The 24723-nt window shown below is 44.9% G+C and overlaps 1 protein-coding gene across 1 annotated transcript; it reads right to left on the bottom strand.

The window, feature by feature from the left end:
- Nucleotides 1–200: 200 nt before the first annotated feature.
- Nucleotides 201–24039, bottom strand: SLC24A3 (solute carrier family 24 (sodium/potassium/calcium exchanger), member 3; the record flags this gene model as incomplete). Its single annotated transcript, XM_009577595.1, has 9 exons — nt 201–350; nt 1380–1445; nt 14697–14809; nt 15687–15801; nt 16837–17003; nt 18424–18700; nt 19280–19440; nt 22331–22464; nt 23986–24039. Coding segments are annotated over 9 exons (1237 nt in total), but the record flags the coding sequence as incomplete, so codon positions are not given.
- Between the last annotated feature and the right edge of the window lie 684 nt (nt 24040–24723).

Below are 24723 nucleotides of genomic sequence, written 5' to 3'. Positions count from 1 at the left end.
ATAATCTTCACATCGATGCAGGATTTTTCCAGGTTGTGGGGGGTCAGGGAGAGGGTAAACCTAGATGGGGCCATGGGTCCTATGAACAGTGAACAGGATATATGTCACGACTTGGAGGTGCACCGCATTCAGGAGATGCCAGCCGTGGTTTGTATTGCACAGGTAAGAAGGAAGTTCCTCCCGACAGTCTGCCACCTGCATTAGTGATCTCTGCACATTGGCAAGTTCACAAAAGTGAAAACATTGAATTCTGTCATGATGGAGAAACACAGGAAGATGCCGTAAAGGGAAAGGCACACACACCCTAGCTTCTTATCCAGTTTCCATTTGTTCATGTGGACGCCAAACACCTACAATAAACACAGAGTAAGCCACCACAGCAGGACATTGCGAATACAGTGGTAAATCCCCTTCTCAATTACACGAGCACGAAGATGACTGTCCCCTTACTGATCATGGAAGCAATCACAATGCAAGTACTGCAACAAGTGCCCTGAAGACCACAGCTGAAGTAAATCAGAGTAGACCCCTCGCAGTCATTGAAGCCACACAAACTTACATCACCTCGAGCCCTGGCCCAAGGGCCTTAAGTTTCTGCAATGAATTTCATTTTGGCAAGAACAATCCCATTTAATTCAATCAGAAAGGTTTTCAAAGGCCAGATTCCTTTTACTTCACTCAAAATACTTCACGTGCCCTTCTGCACCTCAATCTAGAGCCACACAGCCTAAGGCTGTGCTTGACTTTCCTTAGTTTGCTCCTACACAAACCTCTTAAAAGGTTAAAGTCTTGTGGACGTGGCAATTGTGTTGGTGTGCAACGCACAGGAGGAATCCCTATAGCAGCTGGTCGCAAGATTTGGAAGATGTCCCATAAATCCTCTTCTCTCTATCGTTTCTAGTCCACTATGCTGGACTTGCGACAGGTCAGGGAACGTGAGGTGCTGATTTCAATAGAAACATTGTCATGTCCAGGCACTATTTGTGCCGGTCTGTGTTGTATTTCAGAAGGTTCCTACAGAGGGCCAAAGCAAACTGTACAGCATTTTGTCTACCTGTCCAACAGGAGAATGGATCTCATCATACATCAAAGGATCTGCTTCAACTCTAGCATGAAAAATAACTAATGATTACTAACGGCTGTCCTGGGCTCCTCCCATGAAAAATACACAAATATGAGAGCCATCTTGTGACAGGGATAGCTTCTGCAAAGTGCCAGATTAAGGTCTTGGGAAGTTTACAATAGGAGTGGCCATCCCTATCCCTTAACAACAGACATTGCAACCACTATTACAGCTGGAGGTGAGAAAGAAACAGGTGAAGAAAATGCCTATAAAAATCACTCTTTTGGAAGTGAAGAACAAAAGACTATATACATACTGTGACAAAAACAGATGCCAGCAGGAGACCAACAGAATAGATAAGTCCTCTGCTGTTTAACCGAATCTGTAAAACAAAGAAGTTTATAAAACCATGTCACAATTTCAAGCAACAATATTTCTCTCTGCTGATAATTCTGTAATCCTAAACTGCTGAGTTGCTAAACACTGGCTTGCAAGCTGTAAATGCCAAGTCAGACTATCACATCACAGATTATTTTGCCTACTCCTTATTGCCAAAGAAGAAGGAGTATTATTAGAGTAGCATCCTTAGGACCTGACAGCATTTCAAACTGTTCCACCCCCCCATGGGCTTTGTCATCCCTTATACTGTTATATCATGAAATTTTCTTTTTGGCAATTAACTCTACGTGAGTCCTGTAAGAACAAACGGGGGAAAGGAAATTTTGCATTCAGTCACCAAGTAATGCTTCACAGTGGGGGAAAATAAACAAGGACACACATAAACACATAATTTCTTCCCTACTCTTGCTCATCTTGGTGAAGGAAACAAGTCAGTAGCCTCACAGCCTGAACCTCAGCTGCTGAAAGTCATCGATATCAATGCACCATGGTACACTAGCACAGGCTGAAGATTATTTAGCACTGAGGCAAAGAGACAACTTATTGCCTGCAGGGCTGCGTAGAGATATCATCACTAAGGTACCCAGGCACATCGCAGGCTCTTATGTAGCTGTCTCCGTGGCAGAGCCACAATTACTTCCACTGTGCAAGTGGAGAACCAAGATACAGGTCCTCAAAGCTGAGGAGCTATTTAACTGCTATTTTTAGAGGCTTTGGAGTCTAACCAAAGACACTCATCTGCATCTTTAAGCCCTAAATACATTTAAAAACATGATTTTATGTGACATAAACCTAAAGCTACACAGGAAGGCTACAGGGAGTAAAGCCACCTCTCCAATCCTGTTCCTCAGCCAGGATCGTGCTTCTCCTCAGTTTCCCATTCTTCTCTTGGGGAGCTTAATCATTGTCCCTTTGGGTATTTTTATGTGATCTTCTCAAACAGTATCACCTGCAGTATCATCAAGGGAGCACTCAGGTGGAGTCTCTCAAGGCATTTCTGCAGGGGCTTCTGTGTGAGGGAGACCTCCTCCTAGGGAAGGTCGGCTTTTCCAGGGAAGCAACAGGGCAGCTGAAAGCTGCGGGGTGGGTGCCATGGGTGAGTGAATTGTAAATCTTTCGACCACCTAATATCAATTATTATCTTAAGGCCACTATAAGGTAATACAGCCCATTGTATTCCTCCCTGCACCTTCTGTGCAATGAAACCCTACGTGAAGTTGAGTTTCAACTGACAGTCACCAAAACCAATTACTATTTAAAGTAGTAACCAACTATTTAAGTTTCCTGGCAGACATCAATCTTAGCAAGAAATTAGGTACAAGTAATTTTCAAGGATGCTTTAGAAAAGCACATTGCTATTGCTTGTCTAGTAGACTTTGATTTTGTGCAGTGCAGGTATATTTTCAGTCACACCACTCTGCTGCTGGGTCAAACAGCAAAACTAAATACAGTGATCTTCCTTGAATGGGCTGGTATCCAATTCTCAATTGCTCAGCTTGTTCTACATTTGTATACAAGGAAAAGCAAAAGCGCTAGTCCATTCCTGCAAATGATCTGCAGACAAGAAAATAGTTCTCAGAATGAAAGTTCATCCACCTCAAACAACACATTTTTTTCTAAGCTGGATTTATTTCTTGTTTTTTAAACTGTTTTTAGTCCAATAAACAATTCAAACTACACTTCTACGCCATGATATTATTTTCTCAACTGTCAACACAGAAAATAATGGTACATGGTGTATCACTGGCCACTTTTCAGGGCTTGCACCCTTCCAGTTAGACTATAAAGAAGCCCATTTGCAAGAGAAGTGGGTATTGCTAAACTGATGACAAGCAGCTCTACAATTTCATGAATGCAAGACCGCTGAGGCACTTGTATCATTTTGCATCACAGTTAGGAAAAACTTCTCACCCAAATATTGCTCCCAAATCCAGAGTAATGATTTAGCTTCGTTCCCCAAGGATAACTGAGCGCAGAGTCTGACTTTCCAAGGAACGGATTATCAGTTCTGACATTTTGCAGACCTGAGCCTGCAATGAACTCCATACACCCAGGATCCTCTATGCAAATCCATGTTGGAGACACGGTCAAGCATGCTGCAAAAAGACAGTCCTGGAAGGATCTCTCTCTTCGCCTGGACATGCTCAAGATTCAGCATGATGACGCATTGCTGTACTTCTAATAAACCGTAATAAGAATAGGTCTTGCACAGCTACTGTACACTGGAATTGTTACAGCATTTGTACTCACAAGTGTCCCACGAATTTGCAGAGCTCTGTTGCTGCCTGAGATTTGCTATTACCTTCATGTATGTTAAAATACTGGCTTACACAAATGGCACATTTGCCTTCTTTACTGATTTTTGCCATCATAAAAAAAGGCTACAGCCATGATGATCCTTTGTTCTTAAAGGTATTACAAGATTTCTTTAAGACATAAGCTGTAAGTGTATGTATGTACAGCGGGACCATTATATTCCTATGGCCATTGCACGTAAAATACAATATTCTCACTAGACTGACTGTCCAAAGAAATGAAGGATTTGGATTGCTTCAAAGTGTGAAGGCCAATTTTGGGACTGTCTGCATAACTGAAGGTGAAAAATGTAATGATCCCACTGTTAAGGTAAACTGCAGGTTGTAAGTGGCGGACAGGAGGAAATGTATTTTTGCAGCTATGGAAGAAGTCTCTAAGGCCACTGCAGCTTCTGTTACCAGTCCCGAGCAAACCTCAAAGTTTTGCTGAAACAAGAGCTGTTCTTGGGATGAGAGACAACGTCAGGTTCTGACCCAGAAGACCTTTTTCTTTGATACCTACAGCATATTTCCTGATACTCTAAGGAGCCAGGACAAGCTAATTTGGGGGCTCTGTGCACACATTACTGCTCCCTGTAGGGATGGACTGGTCCATTGCGCTTCATTCACTCCCATGCATCCACTCCTCTTCTCCTGCTTCCACTAATCTGAATGGTCCATACAGAACAGCTAACCTGGATTTCCATTTTAGTCATTCTAAAATGCAAAAATAAACTAACTTTGTGTAACTAAAATACCAATTTAAAGCCACCTTCCCTGCTACCCCAAATGAGCAGTAGCTGGCTAGAAAAGACAGAGACTATTTTACTATAAATTCCTGTCTGGATTTTGGTCAGGAATTCTGTTTGACTGGTGCCAGTATCTGTAAAAGCTGTCAATATGAAATATATCAATCGGAAAGGAATCTACAGGAAAAGGAAGCAAATAAAGTAGCTGGAATTATTTTAGCATGGAAAATGTCTGAATTCAACCTAAACTGCAGACGCTGCTTCTCAGGTTCATCAAGAGCCTCCATAAAACCAGCAGACATTTGGAAAAGAAACCATTCCAAAGGCCTCCGTGTCTAATTTGCTGAGGACAGTGCTTCCAAAGAGAGGTGTTTGGGGCTGCTTTCTTTGGACTATCTGCAAGGCTCCTCTTTGGAGGTCATTCAGGGGAACAAAAGTTGCTGTTAAGGATTATTCAAAAGTAGAAAGCGTATGCTAATTATTTATGACAGCTTTATGAATATAACAGTAACACACGTCATGCTGATCGCACACGGGCAAAGCAAACGGGGCAACCCCTTCAGCAGTGTGAGCACCAATTTTCCCTTGCAGTGGTATTGCATTAAAACACTTGCGTTTCACTCCAGGTTAACAGTTCTCAACTCAAGCTTAACTAGCAATGCTCCTGGCATGGGATCTAGCCCAGCTCCCACTGTTGAACAAAGCAATTAGCTATTAATTAACCTAAATAACAAGAACTTTCCTTTACAAGGCTTGACTATTCCCATAGAAGAAAGGATTTCCTGGGAGGGATGAAAGGGTGTTTTCTAATGCAGCTTCCACTTTCCAGTGCTTTTTGCTCTGCAAAAAATTGGACCATGTATTAGGGTCATTGCCTCCTACGTCACTGCCATGGGACAGAAGGATTAAAACCCTTCCATGTATATAGCAAAGGGTCATTTCCTTGGGCGAGCAAATGCTAGTTGTGGAATGCACTTTGTCAGGAAGCTCATTTGGCTGAACTGGATACATATCACAGCTGGACTTTCTGGAAGAAAAAGTGCAACTCTTTGGGTAAAAAACCTTGTTGGTGAGCTCAAAGCACTGTAAAAGCTCTGCAGAATTCCAGATGTTTCCACTGTGGGTCAGGAGGTAATGCATGTATGGCGTCTCGCTGCCATGCCATGGAGCAGGCAGAAAAGGGACAGAAGAGGACAAAGACGACAGGTGAGAAGGGCTATAAATCAATAAGAAGCAAATGAAAAACACCAGAAAGACAGCTGGAACAAACCAACATTGATGTATGCCTGTCCCCAAAGCAGATTTGCCCTGGGACGGCTGGGAGATGGATTCCTTAGGTGGGTGCCGGGTGTAATTCCAGATGCACTGAACTTGCAGTATACGTGCTGTGGAGTTACTCTACGTGCACACAAATAGTCCAATTAATTTGGCTTGCTGCTTATACGCAGAGTAGCTCCGCATGGTGTGAGCAGGGAGTCCAGCTGCGTATGATGCATTGCTTTTCTGGCACATGCAGTAAGTCTGACCTCACCAGACTTTTGCACATGTGGAGAATGGCATACGTTCAGGCACCGTGCCCAGGGCCTCTGGGTTATTTAAGACAGCCCTGGAGCAAGCTGATTTACACCAGTAAGTAACCTTCCTCATTGTAGATATAATTCCTGTTTAAGCCTGTTGCCCAGATACCTCTTACTGTAAAGGTTTCTTGGACTAATACAGTGCTTTGAGATTCTTGCAGACTTTATAGCTCACATTGAGAAGAGAATGAAAGCTGTCTGGGTTTGTTCACATCCAAAATGCAACGGTAGTCTGGTCTTTGAGGGACGCTTTTTGCTAAATATTCTCACTCCAACAAAGAAAGGTCTCCTTGGAGCTAGATGAAACTCAGTGCCAAGCATTTTGGGGGCTGCAGCCTGAGGATTTGGAGAGATGTTCTCCAGTAAACCTTGCACTGGTGGTTTAAGGGGTTTCCAGTGTCAGATCAGCCAGCAGTGACTTCCCTGTTGCACAGGTCACATTAGAGCACTCCCTATTTACCATAGTTGAGGGAGGTAGGCCTGAGCAAATAGCCCACACTATCTGGGGTATGAGCATATGCTCCCTTCTATCAAATCTGCTACTGGGCACTGGTGTATTTAATTCTTGCATTGAGAGTAACCAGAGGACCGCTGCCAATGCTCTTGGCTAGCCTATACCTAGCTCTGGAAACGGTTCTCTGAAAATATAATGGAAATCCCCAAACATTAATGAAAACAAGAACATTTAATTCTAGCAAACACTGTTATTACTTATCTATCACCAACAAAGAGAACATACGGTTTCAAAGGAGACAGGTTCAGATTTGCTCTACGTCTGCTGCAACTCTGCACAGTATTACACTAATTGGTGCACAGCAGGGGTTGCTCATCAGAACAAAAAGGCAGGTCTAACAACTCCCTACTGTTTTATCCTACCTGGTAACGCTAAAGGTTTTCCTACAATCCCCTCCTGGGCCAGGTTTACATTACAGCCGGTCTGTCCACAGCAATGGCTAGAAAAGCCACACAAGTAGGCGTGCTGCTTTTTTTAACCTTCTCTCCAGCTCTGGTAGCCTTTCAACATTTTCTAATCTAATGCCTACCTATCTATTTCAAAAAGTAATCATACAGAACCACGAATTGTTTTATACAGTATTGCTCAGTGGTTCTGAGATAGTTAAATCCGAACTAGGCTGAATAGCCACTGTTCACTTATTTCTTGTTTTTCTCATTTTAGTTCTCCACTTGCCTAAGGCATCCTTTCTTTTTCTGCATTTGATTTTGGACTACCTGCTGCTGTTTCACAAATTTCCCCTAAGTCTACAGCTCTGGAAATACAGTTTTAACTGACGAACTATTCCCACTTCTCTGATTATCACTGTAGCCTGCCCTATTTCTCATTGTGACTTCTAACTGTGAGCACAGGAGCCCAGAAGATTCTGAAATTTGGTACAAAAGCTTAAGAAAAATGTGGGCTTGATCTGTCAAATTAGGGTAGAAATCAGTCAAGCAGCCTTCTCATGAGACAAGTGGCATTTCCTGCAAGAGGCAATGGAATAGGTTTTCTCAGGGAATGTGACAATGTCTAAGTTCAGGGAAAACAAGGCTACCAAAACATTCAAAACTCACAGTAAGGAGGAGATAATTTCAGATCTTAGCAAAGAGCAGAAAAAGGGCCTCAGCTGGAGTCTTCTTAATTATAGAAGGAAAAGCTCAGTTCTCTGTTCATTTAAGAATAGGAAATGCTTTTTCCCCAGAGAGAACTGTCTGCAGACGAAGCACTCCCTCATACTGCAAGGTGGAAAAATCAACATTCCCAAACTCTCCTTTGAGGTTTGGCTTGTATCTAGCAGCTAAAGCGAGCCAGAAGAACACTCTGTTTTGACTGATTACACATGAAAGGTTTGCAAGTTCAAAATCCGCTCTGTCTGAATTTGAACGGAGGCTATCTCGCTGCTTCTTGAGTAGCAAATAGAAAGATGCTGCCACCAGCTCCAGCCATTCCCCTGCAGCTCCTGCAGGCAATAAGTAACCGAGGCTGAAGCTAAACAGCAGAGGAAAAAAAAAAGGAAATAAAATAAAAGTGATTCCTTTCTTCAGTTCTTTTCTGGCAGTTGCTGAAGGGAAAACAAGGAGCTATTGCCAAAACCCAAACTGGTTTTGCTCCAGGGTCCAAATATGAGAGAAATTATCTCATTCAGGAATATTAGAAGAACTCTGCTATGTTTCCAGTCCCTTGGCTGAAAAAGCTGCAGGTCCTGTGTCTGTTTGGAGATCCTTTTCCTGCAGTGTCCCTGCCTGGCAGTGGAAATTCAGTGTAAATCCTGCATTCCCCAGGTCTTGCCATGAGACAGTGGTCTCAACAAACTGGAACTTCAGACATGTGCTGCATTCCTCCATGTTTCAATGGAATTTCCTTCTTGGACTTTTTTTGAGACTCCTAAGAAAGCATCCTTGGTTTGCTCTGTGTCACACAATTCAATTTTCAGAGAGTACACACCCTGGAGCACGCAACGTGGAGTGCTGCACATAGACACTCAAGGTATTAAGCAATAAATACAGGGGTTACGGTTGGAGAGAATTCCTGTATTGTTAGGAGCTTTAGAAGGGACCAGACACTTTTGCTCTACTACAGTATAATCATCCCAGTCTCCCCATCATGAAACCAGGGAGTGAATGCACTCAATGCACGCAAACTATTCCAGGAAGCTGGAGGGACTAGTTAGTAGCTTCAGCGTGTACCTGCTGCTATGCCTATCCATAGGTTTTTGGGATCAGCCAATAAATTAATCCATTAATACCTGCCAAGCTGCATGCTGCTGCTGCAGGGGTACCAGCACACCACGTTGCAGATGCTAACGCTACAGCTAGAAAGAGTCTGGCACCCGAGAGCAGGAGGAGGAGTAACATCTACAGAAGCGCAGGGCTGTGGGAAGCAGGGACCCCTGCAGACCCCTGAGTCACCACCCTGTTGCTGTCCTCGACCTTCATGTTTGCCCCATGACTGAAAGATCCATTGAACCTATCCTCCCTCTTCCCTCAGAGGATTTAAAGTGGTCTATGTGCAGATACCTGGGCCGAAATGGGGCAGGGAACAGATACACAGATGTTGGCTGCGAGGAGATGAAGGCCAGCTTTGTCCTGATGTCATAAGATTCATCATAGTGCCTTGGAACTAAAACAGTGAATAGCAAACTGGTGAGCGAGCAGCAAAGCAGTTTGCCGTCTCAATGTGTGTTTCTTGAGTATCTGCTTCCCTCTGGATTCTCTGATGTCTAAGAAGGCTCGCGCTGGGGTTACTCCTTCTCTCTCTCTAGCTGCCTGTTTGCATGAAAGTAATGCAACGTCTCTAAGACTTCTAACTTGTTGTCAAATTTTGCTGAAACTGGCTGAAGTTATCAGGCAGAGGAGTGATGGATAGACATAGGATTATACTCCCAAATGCTGATGTGAACAAATGAACCTGGCTGTTTATCCTTAGGCTAAAATTCCTGTTCTCTAAAATACTCCTGGCTTATGTCTGGTTTACAGCTTCACATCCAAAAAAAGATTCCAGATGGAAGCAATTGGATGGGAGACAGGGAGCATTTGCACTCTGGATTTTCCAGGTCCACTGGGGAAGGATGCTTACAGGATTACAGAGTCAGCAACGTGTCGAGGACTCAGAGCTGGAAGAGATGAGAAAGTGATATCTTTCAAAGGTCTCTCTAGGTCCAGAGGAATGCTGCTTTTTCTCCGAAAGTCCTGCTGGCATGCTAGATTCGTTCTGGTTGATAACAGAAGGCCAGAGCTGCAGCAGGAGGGTGGCTAAGTGAGTGACCTCTGAGTAGTTGAGATAGAAGCTCCAGTGGGAAGCAAAGAAGGCAGAGTTAGTGCCTGGACATTAATGGGTGTCCAGAAATAACAAGGACTCTTAAAATAATAAACATATTTACTATGCTTATTTAGTTAGAGACTAGACATTGTAGAAACAGAAGGGTCCTGATGTGGAAGCTGTTTGATATTGACTAGATCCGCCTTTTGATGGGAAAAGCATCAGCAGCCTGGCTCAAACCAACAACTGTGGGACTGACAACTGAGTTGAAGGCAAAGGGTGAGCGCAGAGGAGGACCTTTTCTTCTCTGCACCAACACTAACATCTTCCTGGAGAAGCACGAGATGGAGCGTTCTCTGGCTTGGGTTTGGACTGACTCCAGTCAGCACTGGAAGGAAGAGAATAAAAATCCAGTATTGCACATTGATGATCACACTGAGACAGACCTGGTTCGTGGTAACAGATACGCACAGGCAAGGCAGGGTGAATGATATCGCAGACCGGTGCCCTGGAGCACACAGTGGTTTTGCAAAGTGCTGCCTGGAGTGCCAGCTTCCTACATCACATCATGTGGGTGCAGCCCCCCTGTTCAGGCTGGGACTGTGACTGCCCTGCAGTCTCCACTTGTGGTGTACCCACATCCTACAGGAAAATGTTTCATTTAAAGCAGGAAAACAGAAGAGGGGGAACTTCCTTCTCTAAAACAGGTGACAGTCTGAGAAGCAAAAGATGGTTTTCCATTCCTTTCTTGTAATAAGAAAGGAAGAATAAAATAAATAATAAGCTGCAACATCCATCAACAATGGCCCTGGGAAAGGGGCAGTCAGAAGTGGGAGAGAAACTTAATCAAAATGATTGCGATTTAGCAACCCAGCACCAGGATGTGTCTCAAGAGATTCACAGCCTATTTCCAGTTCTGCCACTTACCTACGGTGTGACCTCCAGCAAGTCCATTAGTCTCTCTTTGACAGGTCCCGTCTTGCTCTTTCCCCGTCTTATCTATTAGATCACAAGCTGTATTTTTCCCCCTCAGGCACTACCTCATAGAGTGAACTTGTTTAAACAAGAAGTCCTGATTCTGCATGGGCCTTCTTGTGGTTGCTGCCAGGCATATGACTAGGCAGTAACCAGGACCTTGCAGGACAATGCTTTCAATATAGTGATGTCTCACAACCAGCTACAAGCTTGCAGGCTGCATCTCACCCAACGCTCTCCACTTGTCTCAAATCAAAATGCACCATCTGTAAAATGGGCTCTGAAATACCCACCTGCCCTTAGGGAGTTTAAGGAAGGCTCAAACACAAGCTCATCCTACAAAGAGTGCTACAGCAGCTGAAAGCACCATCAGCAGTGAGACTGCTCTTCACATTCAGAATTAAACCCCATAAATCTCCTTCTGGTTGGGAGCAGCTGCTTGGCTGGTTAGTGTGTGAAGCCACTGTGGCGCATGTGGCTGAGAAAGTTCAGAATGCGCATAATCACAGGACACCACGCTGCCACATGCACGTGCACACCACAGCACAGAGGCAGACGGAGGGAAAAAAAAAAAGGGAGCAGATCCTCTTCTCCATTTCTGCACAGTAACATGCCAGAACTCTTTACACCAGCATTAACAGGGAGCAAAATTTGGCCACAGGGGATTCTGAGTCAGGCAGCCTGGAACAAGAGATACATAGGGATTTTACAGAGTATGAGATTAGAGAAATACCATACTCTGGAGAAAGCCCTGAGCGTTTAGACAGACACCAGAAAAATAAGGGTGGAGGGGGCTTCTAGGAGGTTCTTCTGCATTAAAGCTTAACTTTCAAATCACACAGTCTACTTTTTTTGGCTTCCACAAAAGCTATTACTGCCTTGACAGCTTGCTTATTAAAATGCATTTACTCTCTACTTTCAGCAAAAGCTTAACTTTGCCACAGTCCTCTTATATTAAACATTCTGGGGAGGCAATCATGGTTTTGGATGGCTATGCAAAAGTAAACATGACCAAGCAACCTCTTTTTGTCTTCTACAAATCTCTCCTTCCCTCTGTACACAAGACAGAGGCATCACGATGGCTTTGAGGAGTTCCTCTTTTGGAGGAGATGCTACAAAGACAAATTTGGATCCTGCCAAATACCAAAGGAGGAGTACTAAATCATGACTATTAGCTCAGAAATTACCTACTTCTGACTCGCAGTCACATTTAGTGGACAAGCAGGTTGGCCTGAGCCTGTGAACCCCCACCCAGTGAGCAGGCCTTGCTCGTGCGAGCAGCCAAGGCTCAGCCCTACGGACCTGAGGGAGCAGGAGCTCCTTGTCTTCTGGCCCTGCTGACCTCGGTGCCAGGCACATCAGCAGGGCTCCCTGAACAACAAACAGCACCTTGCAGCTCTGAATGCTGTCACCAGGCTACACCTGACCCAGCTAACTCTAGCCTTTTCTGGCAACTTAGTAATACTTAAATAATTAATTACTAATAATGGAGGGGGATTGAGGAGGGGGCTTGTTTTGAAGTCCAATTATCCAAGGATTTGGAGAGAAATCCAGCAACTGCAAGTGAAAACTGAGGAAACACTCTTTGCTAATTGTGGGGCTGTTTCCAAGACTGCCTTTCTAACCATGTGATCACACTGTACAAGGAACATTTTGGGTGTGCAAAACAGTAGTGACATTGTTATGCCTCCATGAAAGCTGGCTGCTTCTGTTCAGCCACTTGTTTTCATGCTTTTCTGCAAAAATATAGATGAGCTACAGATAAGATGCTCATTAAAGAAAGGGATTATATTCCTACAGCATTGCTTCCTTTTGTCACTCCTATATTCAAGACGAGGGAAGATCCAAGGAACTACAGGCTGGTCAGCCTCACCTTGATCCCTGGGAAGGTGATGGAGCAAATAATCCTGGGAAACCACTTCTAAACATATGGAGGAGAAGAAGGTGATTGTGAGTAGACATAGAGATTTATGAAGGGGAAATCATGTTTACCCCGCCTGATAGCTTCCTATGATGAGGTGGACTTGTTGGATGAGGAGAGAGCAACAGTTCTTTATGTTGACTTCAGCACGGCTTTTGACACTGTCTCTCAAACATCCTCATAGAAAAACAGAGGAAGAACAGACTAAATAAGTGGACAGTGGAGTGGACTGATAACTGGCCGAACCGCTGTGCTCGAAGTCCAGCTGGAGGCCAGTCACTAGGGGTTTACCCCAGGGGTCAATACTGCTGAACGTCTTTATTAACGAACTGGAGGATGGGGCAGAGGGCATCCTCAGCAGTTTGCCAGCCGATACAAAACTGGGAGGGGTGGCTGATGCACCAGACAGTTGTGCTGCCATCCAGAGGGACCTGGACGGGCTGGAGAAATGCGCAGGCAGGAAACTCATGAACATCAACAAAGGGAAATGAAAAGTCCTGCACCTGGGAAGGAATAACACCATGTACAAGTACATGCTGGGGCTAACCAGCTGGAAAGCAGCTTGGCAGAGAAAGGCCTGTTGATCCTGGTGGACACCAAGCTGAAGTCCGCAATGCACCCTTGTGGCATGGAGCGCCAACAGCATCCTGGGCTGCATGAGGAGAAGTGTTGCCAGCACGTAAAGGGAAATGATCCTTCTCTGCTCAGCACTGCTGAGACACGTCTGGAGAGCTTGGTCCAGTTCTGGGCTCCTCAACACAAGGAAGATATGGACTTCCTGGAGCGAGTCCAGTGAAGGCCCAGAAGGACGATTTAAGGGACTGCAGCATCTGACATACAAAGAGAGGCTGAAAGAGCTGGGACTGTTCAGCCTGGAGAAGATAAGATTCAGGGGGATCTTATCAATGTGTATAAATACCTGATGGGAGAGGATAGAGAAGGTGCTGCCAGACTCTTCTGAGTGGTATCCATTGAAAGGATAAGAGGCAACACACACAACTTTAAATACAGAAATTCCATTTAAACATAAGAATGCTTTTTTACTGTGAGAGTGGTCAAACACCAGAACAGGCTGCTGAGAGCAGCCATCCTTGGAGGTATTTAAGACCCAGCTGGACATGGTCCTACGCATCCTGCTCTAGCTGACCCTGCTTTGAGCAGAGGGTTGGGGACTAGACAATCTCCAGAGGTTCCTGCCAACCTCAACAATTCTGTGATTCTCCAGTCTTTTAACTTTGCGTTCACTCAGTGACTGTAATCAAGAATCTTTCCTCTGTCCTACACTGCTGTCTGAGTGGTGTCCAGCTAACAGCAATAGTAACAGTGACTTCCCTCTAGGACTTCATGGCATCTCCTGCTCTTCCTTCCCTCCTTCTCAGAAGGGAGCTTGCAACAACTTTGGGGCAAGGGGGTGGTTCTTTTATCATTTGAGAAGCAAAGGATGGTTTCATTGGTGTTGGGCAGTTTTTCTCAAACAGGAAAGCTCTGCAGTGTTTCTATGACGGTCATACTCTGAAATATCCAGTTATTTCACAGCTTCCTTCACCTTCCAGTGTGTTAACAGTTTAGTAACGCTAGAATTTTTCTTACCAAAAGCCCTACAGCTCTATCTTTTACTTTCCACCTATGTGTTTATCCCCTCTGGCTTATTAAAAACAGGATCATTCTCCTTATTTGGAATATATTCAAGTGCGTGAGAATACAGTATACTCTATTGAGTTAGCTTATTTCAGCACAGACTGCTGCCTTTAAGGAGGAAAAGAAAGTACTTGTCCTCCAAAGGATGGGGAATGTCCACTGACAATTAACTGCTACTTCTCACAAATAGTAACAGAGCAAAACTATTTGTTTCTTCAAATCCAATCCACAGAATTTTGGACTTTTTTTTTTTTTCTAAATAGATCTGTTTTATTAAAATAAATAAATAAATAAAAAAGAATCATGTGAACAAATGTAGGACTTACGTATGATCCATAATTCACTGCTAGGGTCTGCAAAGCCCACGGGAGGCCTAGGCCAATTAAAATATCAAAAACATTGCTTCCGATGGAGTTGGACACAGCCATATCCCCCATACCTGCAGGAATGGAAACCATGTACAATCAGATGTGTCTCAGAAAAGTCTTTCAACTTTTGAACAGAAATAGTTAGTCTGAGCTAATCCAGACAATTTCCATGGATTAAGGCAAAGGGTTAAGGGAGATCCCCCTCACCTCATCCTTTCCCCTCCCCATCGTACAAGGCCAGCAGGGTTGAAGGGGCTGAACCCACCTTCTAGGATCATCTGAGAACTTTCCTCAACTAATCCTCCCTGCTGCTGTGGAGACCCTGGCCACTGGCTGTGCTGGCTGCGACCTGCTGGCACTCTGGTGCCATGCTCAGTGGGGCTTTTGATGCTTTACTGTAACCATGACCATGAGTTTCTATACTGGGCTGATTAGATTAGGTCCTCAGGTAGTCTATTAAGAAGCCAGTTGTTTCAATGAAGAGCTATTGTTTTTGTTCCCCAAAGCAGTACTGATAACTTTCGTTTTCTCTTAAAACACCTATTGCTGGAGTCACAAGGCGGGGGGGGGGAGTTTTCCTTAAAAACAGTAGTATCTTCCAGTCCTTATGACTGTGGAGAAAAGCTGGAAAGTGACCTGAAAGACCCTTATGCCATGTTCTAAACAATTCTATACCGCTGATATTTAAATTAAGAAAAACGTTGTGACTTTTGGGGAAGGCTTGAAGTTGACAATAGTGCCAAAACTTGTTCCACACCATCATTAAGAACCATTGCTGCTTTGCAATAGCAACATAATGAATTTTCTTCTTTGGTCTTGTTTTAAATTCCAGCCTCAGGAAAAGGCTCCATATGTTTTCACATTCAGGACACATCTGTGCTACCTAAAGAGGAAAAGGACACAAGGAAACACTTCCATAGCAGTTTGATATCTCTGTGATGAACCTACCTTGCCTTGCTACAATAAGGCTTGCCATGCAGTCCGGCACACTGGTTCCAGCTGCCAAGAAAGTGATGCCCATGATCACATCTGGAATTCCAAGTGTGTAGCCAATGATTGTCACCTAAGGAGAGGAAAGAAACTGGCAAGTTGTTTACAAGAATTAAAATCAGACACAAGCTTGGCCCAATTCTGCAAGATGCTGTGAGACAGAGTTTATTGCTCAGTGCAAACTCACACTTTCTTTAAAGAAAGAATTGTGAGGGCAGTGAAGATTTTTTTTGTTGCCTCCCCACTCCCAGCAGGGAAGCAGTGGCCAGTGGTGTAGCGAGGTATCTCCATGCTCTTTGGGTCCCATGCCGAGACAGACCACGAATCGTGCACTCCACCACAAGTGCAGCAGCCCAAAACCAGGCTTCCCTTGTTAGACCCTCTCCTGATGCCAATGCTCCATCATTGTCTGATTCTGCTTAAGAGTACAGACTGCCCCAAAAGAAGCACAATCCATGCTGCAGTATTACTGTAATCCTAAGGAGGACAACACTTTTCGCCTACACACGTCATGTAATGAGGCCTGCAGCAAGCTAACAGACTCAATGGCCCAGCCAGTGCACAAAACTCCCCTGCAAACAGGCCAACTATGCTTGGATTTCCTTGTGTTCATTTTTATTTATCCCCTTCTACCTTTAGGATAATGAGGTAGAATCAAGTTCCTGTTGACTAGAGTAGTTGTGCAAGAACTTGGCTGAATGTCATGCTTCTGTTCACGCTGAGTTCAAAGTGTTATCATTCACAACTGTCTCTCAAGCTTGCTTGCTCCAAGAAAAGGAAAAGCTATTGAGGTCAGATTCTTACCAGCATCAGAGCCTCTTTACACTGCCCTGCACGACAAGGAGGTGTTAAACTGGTGCAAGTAATTTTTTTCCATGTTAAAGAATCTGGGTGAAATTCCAGCCCTGAATCAAGTTCAAAGGCCATGGCTACCGGCCCCGAATTTTCTTCTCTGCGTGTGGACAGGTCTAATAGAAATGGAAGCAGACTTAAGGTTTCCCATCTAAAAATTCAGGTATGTACACCTTTCTACGCATTTCTCTAAGCTGACAAAACCCACTTCTGTTGCCTCTCCCAGGCTGTGGTTTCTGCTTTAGTTGGTACGTACCATCCACACCATCATGTAGGAGAAAGCTGCAATCCAGAGGGTAGAAGAAGCAAAGGTAACCATGAACCATTTTTCCAAGTGGGGTTTGTTACAGTTGGGCACTGTGAAGTACAGGACAAAACTCAATGGCCATGTGAAGAGCCACTTCAAGATTTCTATCTTGCCAGCTGTAAAACAAAAAAGGGAAACACAATTCTAATCTGCTTTACTCCAGAATGTTATTATTTTGTTAATATTAACAAGCAAGGTGCCAGGGACACCTCAGCCTAACTGCTATTCAAACAGATAATGACAAGACATTCCTTGTTCAGAAGATCACAGGGTGATGGCAGAGATAGAGAGCAGAGAGGGGCACAGGGAAGGAGTACGAAGTGCCTCCCTGAGAGTTTGTTAAGTAATGGATCAGAGCACACCTGCTACCCTCCCTGGGTCAAGTTCTTACAGGTACCACATAAAAAGCAAGTTCTAGAAAGAGATCTGATCCATCTTCAACTACCTAACGGGAGGGTACAGAAAAGATGGAGCCAGGCCCTCCACAGAAATGCACAAGGAAATTATAAGAGGCAACAGACTCAACTTGCAATAAGGGAAATTCAGAATAGATGCTACCGTAAGTTGTGCATTTTCTTTTTTTTTCCTACCATGAGGGTACCCAAAAAGACTGTGGGATGTCCATCCTTATAGATAATCAAAAATCAAGTAGATGCAGCCTTGGGCAACCTGCTCTGAGCAGGGGTTTGAACCAGAGATCTCCAGAGGTCCATGCCAACCCCTCCCAGACTATGAATCTAGTGTTATGGTCCATAGGACATCTAAATTACTCTCTTTTAAGGGTCAGTTTTTTTCCTTACACAAACTAGTAGTCCCGGGACTAGAACCCTGATGGGGCTGAGGGACTTGGCAAAAAGGAGATCTCCATCCTGCAGGCGCAGTGCTCAGCAACCTGAGGCACATGTGGTTTTTCACAAGTCACGTAGCTGTTCTGACATTCTAAGCCCTCCAGAAAGAGTGAGAAGGCACTGTGGCTGTGCCTAGTTAACAGCAGGAAGCAGAGGCGCCCAGGACCTTCTTTCGTCTCTGCTCCACATCAGCACCACCACTGCCTTGTCTCCGCTAGCACTACACCTTACCACCGAGGTAAGAGCGCACCTCATTTCCCAGCAAAGGTAAGGCCAAGACGCAGGCATACCTGACCTGTGTTCAGGCACCTTGCCAGCGGCCCCACCATCCTCAGCTTGCTCTGCAGTCAGCAGAGAGAGATGGGTCTCTCCAGAGCGTGACGCAGGTTTTGGGGGCAGGAACAACCCCGTGGAGATTGCTGCCTCTCCCTCTGACTGCAACAGCAGCGTCAGGCCAACGCATGAGTAGCAGCAGAGATGTGTCCAAGGCCAGGAGTCTGCACCCTGAGAAGTTCCTGCTGCTTCGTGGCTCCTCTCATCTTTTAGCTGTGACCAGGAACTACACGGCAAGGTGCAGGCTGATGGGAGCTCTCAGACACTTCTACCTCAACACCTGTCTGCAATGCTTTCTGGCATACCCAAACTGAGTTTTGCTTTCTGGAACAACACAAACCCAGGAGCTTCTTACTGGGTAGGTCAAAAGGTGTGTATGGTCCTTCATGGTCATCATCGTCATCATCTTCTTCCTCTTCCTCATCGTTTTCATTGTTCTCGTTGTCCTCATTCTCATTCTCTGTCTCATTCCCAGCCTCAGCCACGTCTTCATCCCGCCGTGTGCCATTCACGCCCCGCTCGGTGGAGTTGCTGGGGCCTGTTCCATTCTCAACCACGTGCTTGATAGGTATTTTGATTGCTACTTCTGACTCACCATTGGTGTAAGTCCTGCTGTTGATCAGCCTTTGTCTCTGCAAATACAGGCACAAATTCTTGCTGAAAGACAGATTTTTTAAAATTTCATTTTTTAAAGAGAAAAGGAGGAACAGAGAAAGACAGATGTGCAGAGTCCTTAAAAAATTTGGCTTTAAAAGCAAAAGGGATGAATTTTGATCAGATATAATGCAATGCTTGCGTGCAGGTGACTAGATAAATCTCACATATACAACTTTTATAAGAGAAGGACCAGTGGCTGTAGAATTGACGCCAGGAGTACTCCAAGACCGGGGCCAGACTAAGTGCAGACTGAGTAGAGTACCATATTATTAAATAAGTGCAAGCAATATTAATGTCAGATCAATGCAGGGGGCACCTCCTGTGAGCAACAGCTACAGGTAACATAACCACATAACAACTTGAAACTTTCTCTGCTAAAAATCTCCATGGAGGCAGATAGCAAGGGATGATTTAGTAAAGTCAGTGTCAGAAGGATAAAATCTGGGAAAATGCTATCAGGGATCCAGAAGAAACACAAGAGTTCCATTTCAACCCAATCACTGCTACAGGAAAAGGCAAATTCAGAAGGAGGTGGGGGGAGATAGAAGACATACCTCATTGATTAACATGCGGCTTGCCATGGAGAGACGTGTTTTGGGAGGGAAGTGGCTGGTTATCATGATCCGGAGCCCAGCCTCAGAAAAAGAAAGCTGGTGTGGGTAGGCAGACAGCAGCTCATCCACCATGATCACTGAGGCTTTACGGTGGAAATTTCCTGCAGCCAAGGAACAAAGAGGAATTGAGGTCTTCTTCCAGCAGTCTCTCTCTCTGCCCTACATGGCTCTCAGAAGAATAGAATAGAACCATAGAATCATTAAGGTTGGAAAAGACCTCTAAGATCATCGAGTCCACCCGTCAACCCAACACCACCATGCCCACTAAACCATGTCCCTAAGCGCCTCATCTACACGTCTTTTAAATACTTCCAGGGATGGTGACTCCACCGCTTCCCTGGGCAGCCTGTTCCAAGGCCTGACCACTCTTTCAAGTGGACCTGCGGGTTCCAGAAGTCCTTTGTGAGAACCCTTCCTTCAGCTACCGCCATTCAAAATATGCCTCCTCTGTCCTTAATTTCTGTCTTTATACATCCTACATTTCTGTCTTTAAATAAGTCGCCACATGGTATCTCCACTCATGCTCATTACAGAGAATTAAATCTGCTTTGCACAGTCCATCGTAGGCCTGCATTAGGCAGATCACTGCTTCTGCAGCAGCTATTCCACCAAGGTAGAAATGGTGCTGCAGTAAAGCTGCACTAATTCCACTGCTATAATCTGCACTTCTATGAGGATATTGGCCTCACCCACCATTAACTGTACACGGGGGTGAGGAAATTGTCACTGCGTTCCTGCGGGGTACCAATGCAAATGAAAAGCAGGTTCCTGCATCCTGGGCTCTCAGCTCCTGGCCGGGAAGTGCCATCAAACCTGGCAGCAAGCGCACATGCCAGTCCATGGGGTGCGACCCACAGCGCAGGAGCAAAGGAACAAGGAGACAGGTACCTGAATCGTGCTCCAGCTGGGGCACAGTGCCAGCGCCCACTACCTCTGGGGTGGCACAGTGCCAGCGTCCATCCCTTCTGTGCCCGGTTGCTACCTCAGGCTGTGAATTCCTCGGGCCAGGACTGGGACTCAGCAGCAGGGAAACCTGATGTCTTCCCTGACACGCCTCTGCTTCGGTTTATTAAAATCAGCGCTGAACACTGGCAAATGTTGCATGGCATTACTATTTATTACCATCATTGTTAGTCTCACAGAAGAGTATCTGCTCGGCCTTAGTGTCACTTTTTTTTCTGACTGAGAAGGTTTCCATGGATTGGGGCAGATAAGTGGGGTCATCCATATTAAAAAAATCAAACCAGCCAGACAGCTTTTCCTTGCGACTTTTTCCATGCTGGCATTTCCTGCATGGCACTTGGGGGAACTGCCCCAAACACAGAAATCCTTCTGTTTGATTCTTTTTGGTCCTCTGTCCAGAAAAGGCCTCAGAAAACAAACGGTAGTGTCTGAAACCCCCAGGCCACCTGTTGCCATGGGTGCTGTTTGCGACCCCATGCTACTGGCCGGTGTGCACAGCAGCACCACTCGCCTGTCTGGGCCTCCGGTGGCCCACTGCCAAGAAATATAGGAACAATCTGCAAGAAAATGAAGCAATCCTTTCGTCTTCCTTCCTCAGCCAGTTTGAGTAACTGCAAGTGTCCAAAACAAAAAATTACCAGCAGCTGATCAGTGTCATGCAAAGACGCATTCTGGGAGACTTAAACCAAATCCCACAATCAGAACTGCCTCATTTGTGCGTAACCCTGAGGCCAGCGGGTAAACCTAGATGACTAAGGCCTGAGTTTATGCTTACTGAGTTTTACCAGTCTAGCTTTACTGGTACAGAGTGCAGTCATCTTGCCAGCACAGTTTCGCTGTTGAGAGCCCAGGCTACAGAAAGCTGTTCCCATGAAAGCAGCTTCCCCAAACCAGAGTGCACAACACTCTGAAAAGCCTTCCCTCAGCAACAGGGCAGTAACAACATAGCTGGCCTCTGGCAGACTCAAAAGGTTTGATGTCAGCAAATAAACCCCTCTACATTTCATGTTTAGTTGCTTACTGTAAACAGACTATGTCTTTCAATCACTGTTTGAAGGAAAAGAGAGACCTATTTTTGTTAATTTTTTTTTTGTCTAGCGAAACAAAAAGGGCAGCCCATCTGTAGTCAGAGACCAGGACTGCTTTAGACAAGCTAGAGCTCCTTCTCAAGTTAAACCAGTGACTGTGGGGGCGTGTTATTCCTGAGGACAGGAGCATATAAATCCCAAGCAGTTACTGCACATGCTGGTTGACTGTTGCAAAGATAAAAAAAATTATCCTCTGTAAATACAGTTTAGCACATGCTTGCAAATGCACACATCGAGCTACCACTGCTGAGCTATGGAGTGGGTGAATTTTTTTTAAGCTGAAGAAATACAATCATTTTTATACATGATCATGACTAAAGTCAAATGGGAGCAGATTTCAGCCAAAGTGAAATTAACTTAAAGATCATTTACATGGAAAAGTTGGGCACATTCAAGACAGCATGTGCAATAAGAGCACGCTATCTAGACCAACACAGAATCCCCACCCTCCCTTCACCGGGGGGAAAGTATATGCTAGTATAAGTAGCGCCTTTTTTCTTGTTCGGTTTATGTTGCTTTGGAATGGACTTAAATTTAACTGGCAGTACTAGATGTAAATGGGCATCTTCAGTGCAGAATAATAGTGCCTACAGGAGGACTTACAATGGCATGGCTGTAATGGTCTAAATAAGTAGCCCCTAGGCAAGTCAGGCTTCAAGCTGGAGGAGTCCTTTTGGCCAGGCACTTGTCAAGCAGCAAGAACTACCCAGAGGAGACCTGAGCTGCCTCCAGCGGCAAAAGATGCAGTGGCTGGGGTCACTATGCCGTGCCCCCGGGCACAGGAGCCATGGCCATGTGACAGGGGGGTTACGAAAGGGCCACCTCCCCGCCTATTTCATGGCTGGTAAGACAGAAGCAGTCCACACCGTATGACTAGTGGAGAAACTTGTAAACATTCAGAATGATGCAAGCAAGCAGGGTGACTTACTGGAACAGTTACCTTTCTTTAGTAACACCACTGTGGCATCGCAGTTGCTGTTATCGTCCATTTCCGTGTTATTTGCTAAACCGTTCACCATATTTGCAGAGTTTTTTGTCTTCCTTTCGAAGCACTGATGTATGGTTGAGTTGTACCTGCACAAATGAAACAAACTCTAGATGTACCTTTGCTCCTTCTATGTGGATTTCTTGACACTCTTCCTTTCCTAGACTCATATCCTGTGCGATCCAACTAAGGGAGGGAAGAAAACCCCTCTGGTTTTAAGGAAATCTAGCCACAGTATGCCAGAGCTCTAACTAAATTGTATACAGTGCAATCCAGAAGGCTATGAAAGATACAAGACATGAATCTTGAATGACGTGCATGCTTATATATTATGTGTAATTAATACATTGTATAGCAAATAATGATTACTTGTCATCGTCCAAATTTATTTTTTATCACATAATCACACCTGAGCATGAGTGTTGTTTCACCTGTGAAGACCTACCACAGAAACACAAGACCATATGCTAAGTTCTGCTTCAACTTTTGGGGGGGGAATCTTTGTTTCTTGTTTTATTTAGAGTAGCCAGGACCTGACACAAATACGAGCCGAGGATCTCATCGCAATACTCAAAGGCAAGGGTAGACCACTGTGAACACCTAACCAAGGTCCCCAACCAGGCCGACAACCTACCCAGCTATATCCAAACAGGTCTGAAACATCTGTTCACACTACAGCATTGCTTTCAGAAAAAAAATCCATTCTAGATTGAGACATTACAATTGTCTGTTTTGTTGCTCAGTTGCAAGGGTGAAGCTACCCTCCATGTTAAAGTTTCTAATTGTTAGAAGTGAGATGAATTTTGACTCATGTTCCCTTCAACCCAGCCTGAGTGTTTTGCTGTTCTCACTGAGAATTGCTCTCACAATATTTACTCTATTCATCATTTCAAAACAAATCTCTACTCTTACTTGCTGAGACAAGACCACTGGTGTGCTTGGCAGCTGGTAGGTTTTGTTGAATGTTCCAGCTTAAACCTGGGTTTCCTTTCCACTGCCTTTTAAAAACAAGGCGGGAGGAGGGGAACCAAACAGCAGAACAGACTAGCTTTGCTAGCGTGAACTTGCGTGAAAGTTACACAGGTCAGATGCTCAGAAAATCAATGCTGATTGTGCTGTAGTTTTATCATGGGGCTCCAAGCAAGCAAGAACAAATTGCTGTGGAGTTATGCACCCATAAAAAGTAGACTGGAATCTCCCGCGTGTTTATTTCTGAGTAGGGATACTAAAGCGAAATGAGAAGAGGCTGCTTTGGTGGGATTCAGAGACAGACTGGGTTCTCTGCTCTGCCACAGACTTGCTGCATTAGCCTTGATCGGTTTGCACAGGGCGAGAGCCGTAAAGCATCATCCACCTTTAGATGTCTGATCCTTGGATCTGTACTATGGGGATAAGCAGCCCCTTCCTGCCTCATCAGGATAAATTACAGGTAAGTACATGAGAGGGCAAGATGCTTTAACCCCTGCTATCGGAGGTGCTGCTGGCATGCAAGCTGGGTGATGCAATGGAAGCCCTGCCCACAGCCTGCAGCTCTCTTTAATTAACCTTTGCAACCTCTGGAAAAGCAGTGGAGCAGGGAGCCTTACAATCTAAACAAGCATTTGACTTACTTCATGATGACGATGTAGATGACATACATCAGCACTAAGACTAAGGACTCCCACCTGCAAACAAGAGCCACACAAGAAACACATCAGAGCAGGGCACGGCAGTCAGCTGCCCGAGTTCAGCCATTCCCCCATCTGTCACGCCACAAGCTTGCGGAAAGGCTTACCTTCTTGGGCTGTCTTAACACACCTCTAGAAAAGGGGTTGCATAAAGAAATGGCTCACACACCCATGCGTGCTTTGTTTTCTTGACTTCTGCTCTGGTTTTACTTGGCCAAATCAACCTGTCAGCTAAGAACAAGTGACTAAACCCAGAAGTTCAGTGAACAAATCGTGCACCCAAGGAACACCGACACTTCCGTAAGGACAATACCTGTGGGGGCTGTGGCAGAGGGAGGGGAGCAGTCGTCCTGCTCTGCCTGCATGGGTGTAAAGCAGGTCCTTGGGCTTTCGGAGCATGCTAAGGCACACACACATGCCAAGACGACCTGAACAAAGGGCACCTGCTCTTCCGCTACTGCTGCTGCATAACCACTGAGAATGCAGCAGGCAGCAGTTTAAACTGCTGATTAGATATTGCCAGGTTTTTTCTCCACTGTTTCTGTACTAAACTAATGAAATTTGTATAAAAACAAAATAGAGTATGACTTTTAGAACTCGTTTCTAGGTAATCTTTTTCATTGACCAAAATGCTGTATTCTGCACAATTCCTTTCGCCAAACTGCTAGTCCTTGTGGAAAT

The sequence above is a fragment of the Fulmarus glacialis genome, unplaced genomic scaffold (assembly GCF_000690835.1).
Source record: "Fulmarus glacialis isolate BGI_N327 unplaced genomic scaffold, ASM69083v1 scaffold28165, whole genome shotgun sequence".
NCBI classification, from domain to species: Eukaryota; Metazoa; Chordata; class Aves; order Procellariiformes; family Procellariidae; genus Fulmarus; species Fulmarus glacialis.
The sequence above is the reverse complement of the archived record's forward strand: the minus strand, read 5'-3'. Positions and strand labels throughout refer to the sequence as shown.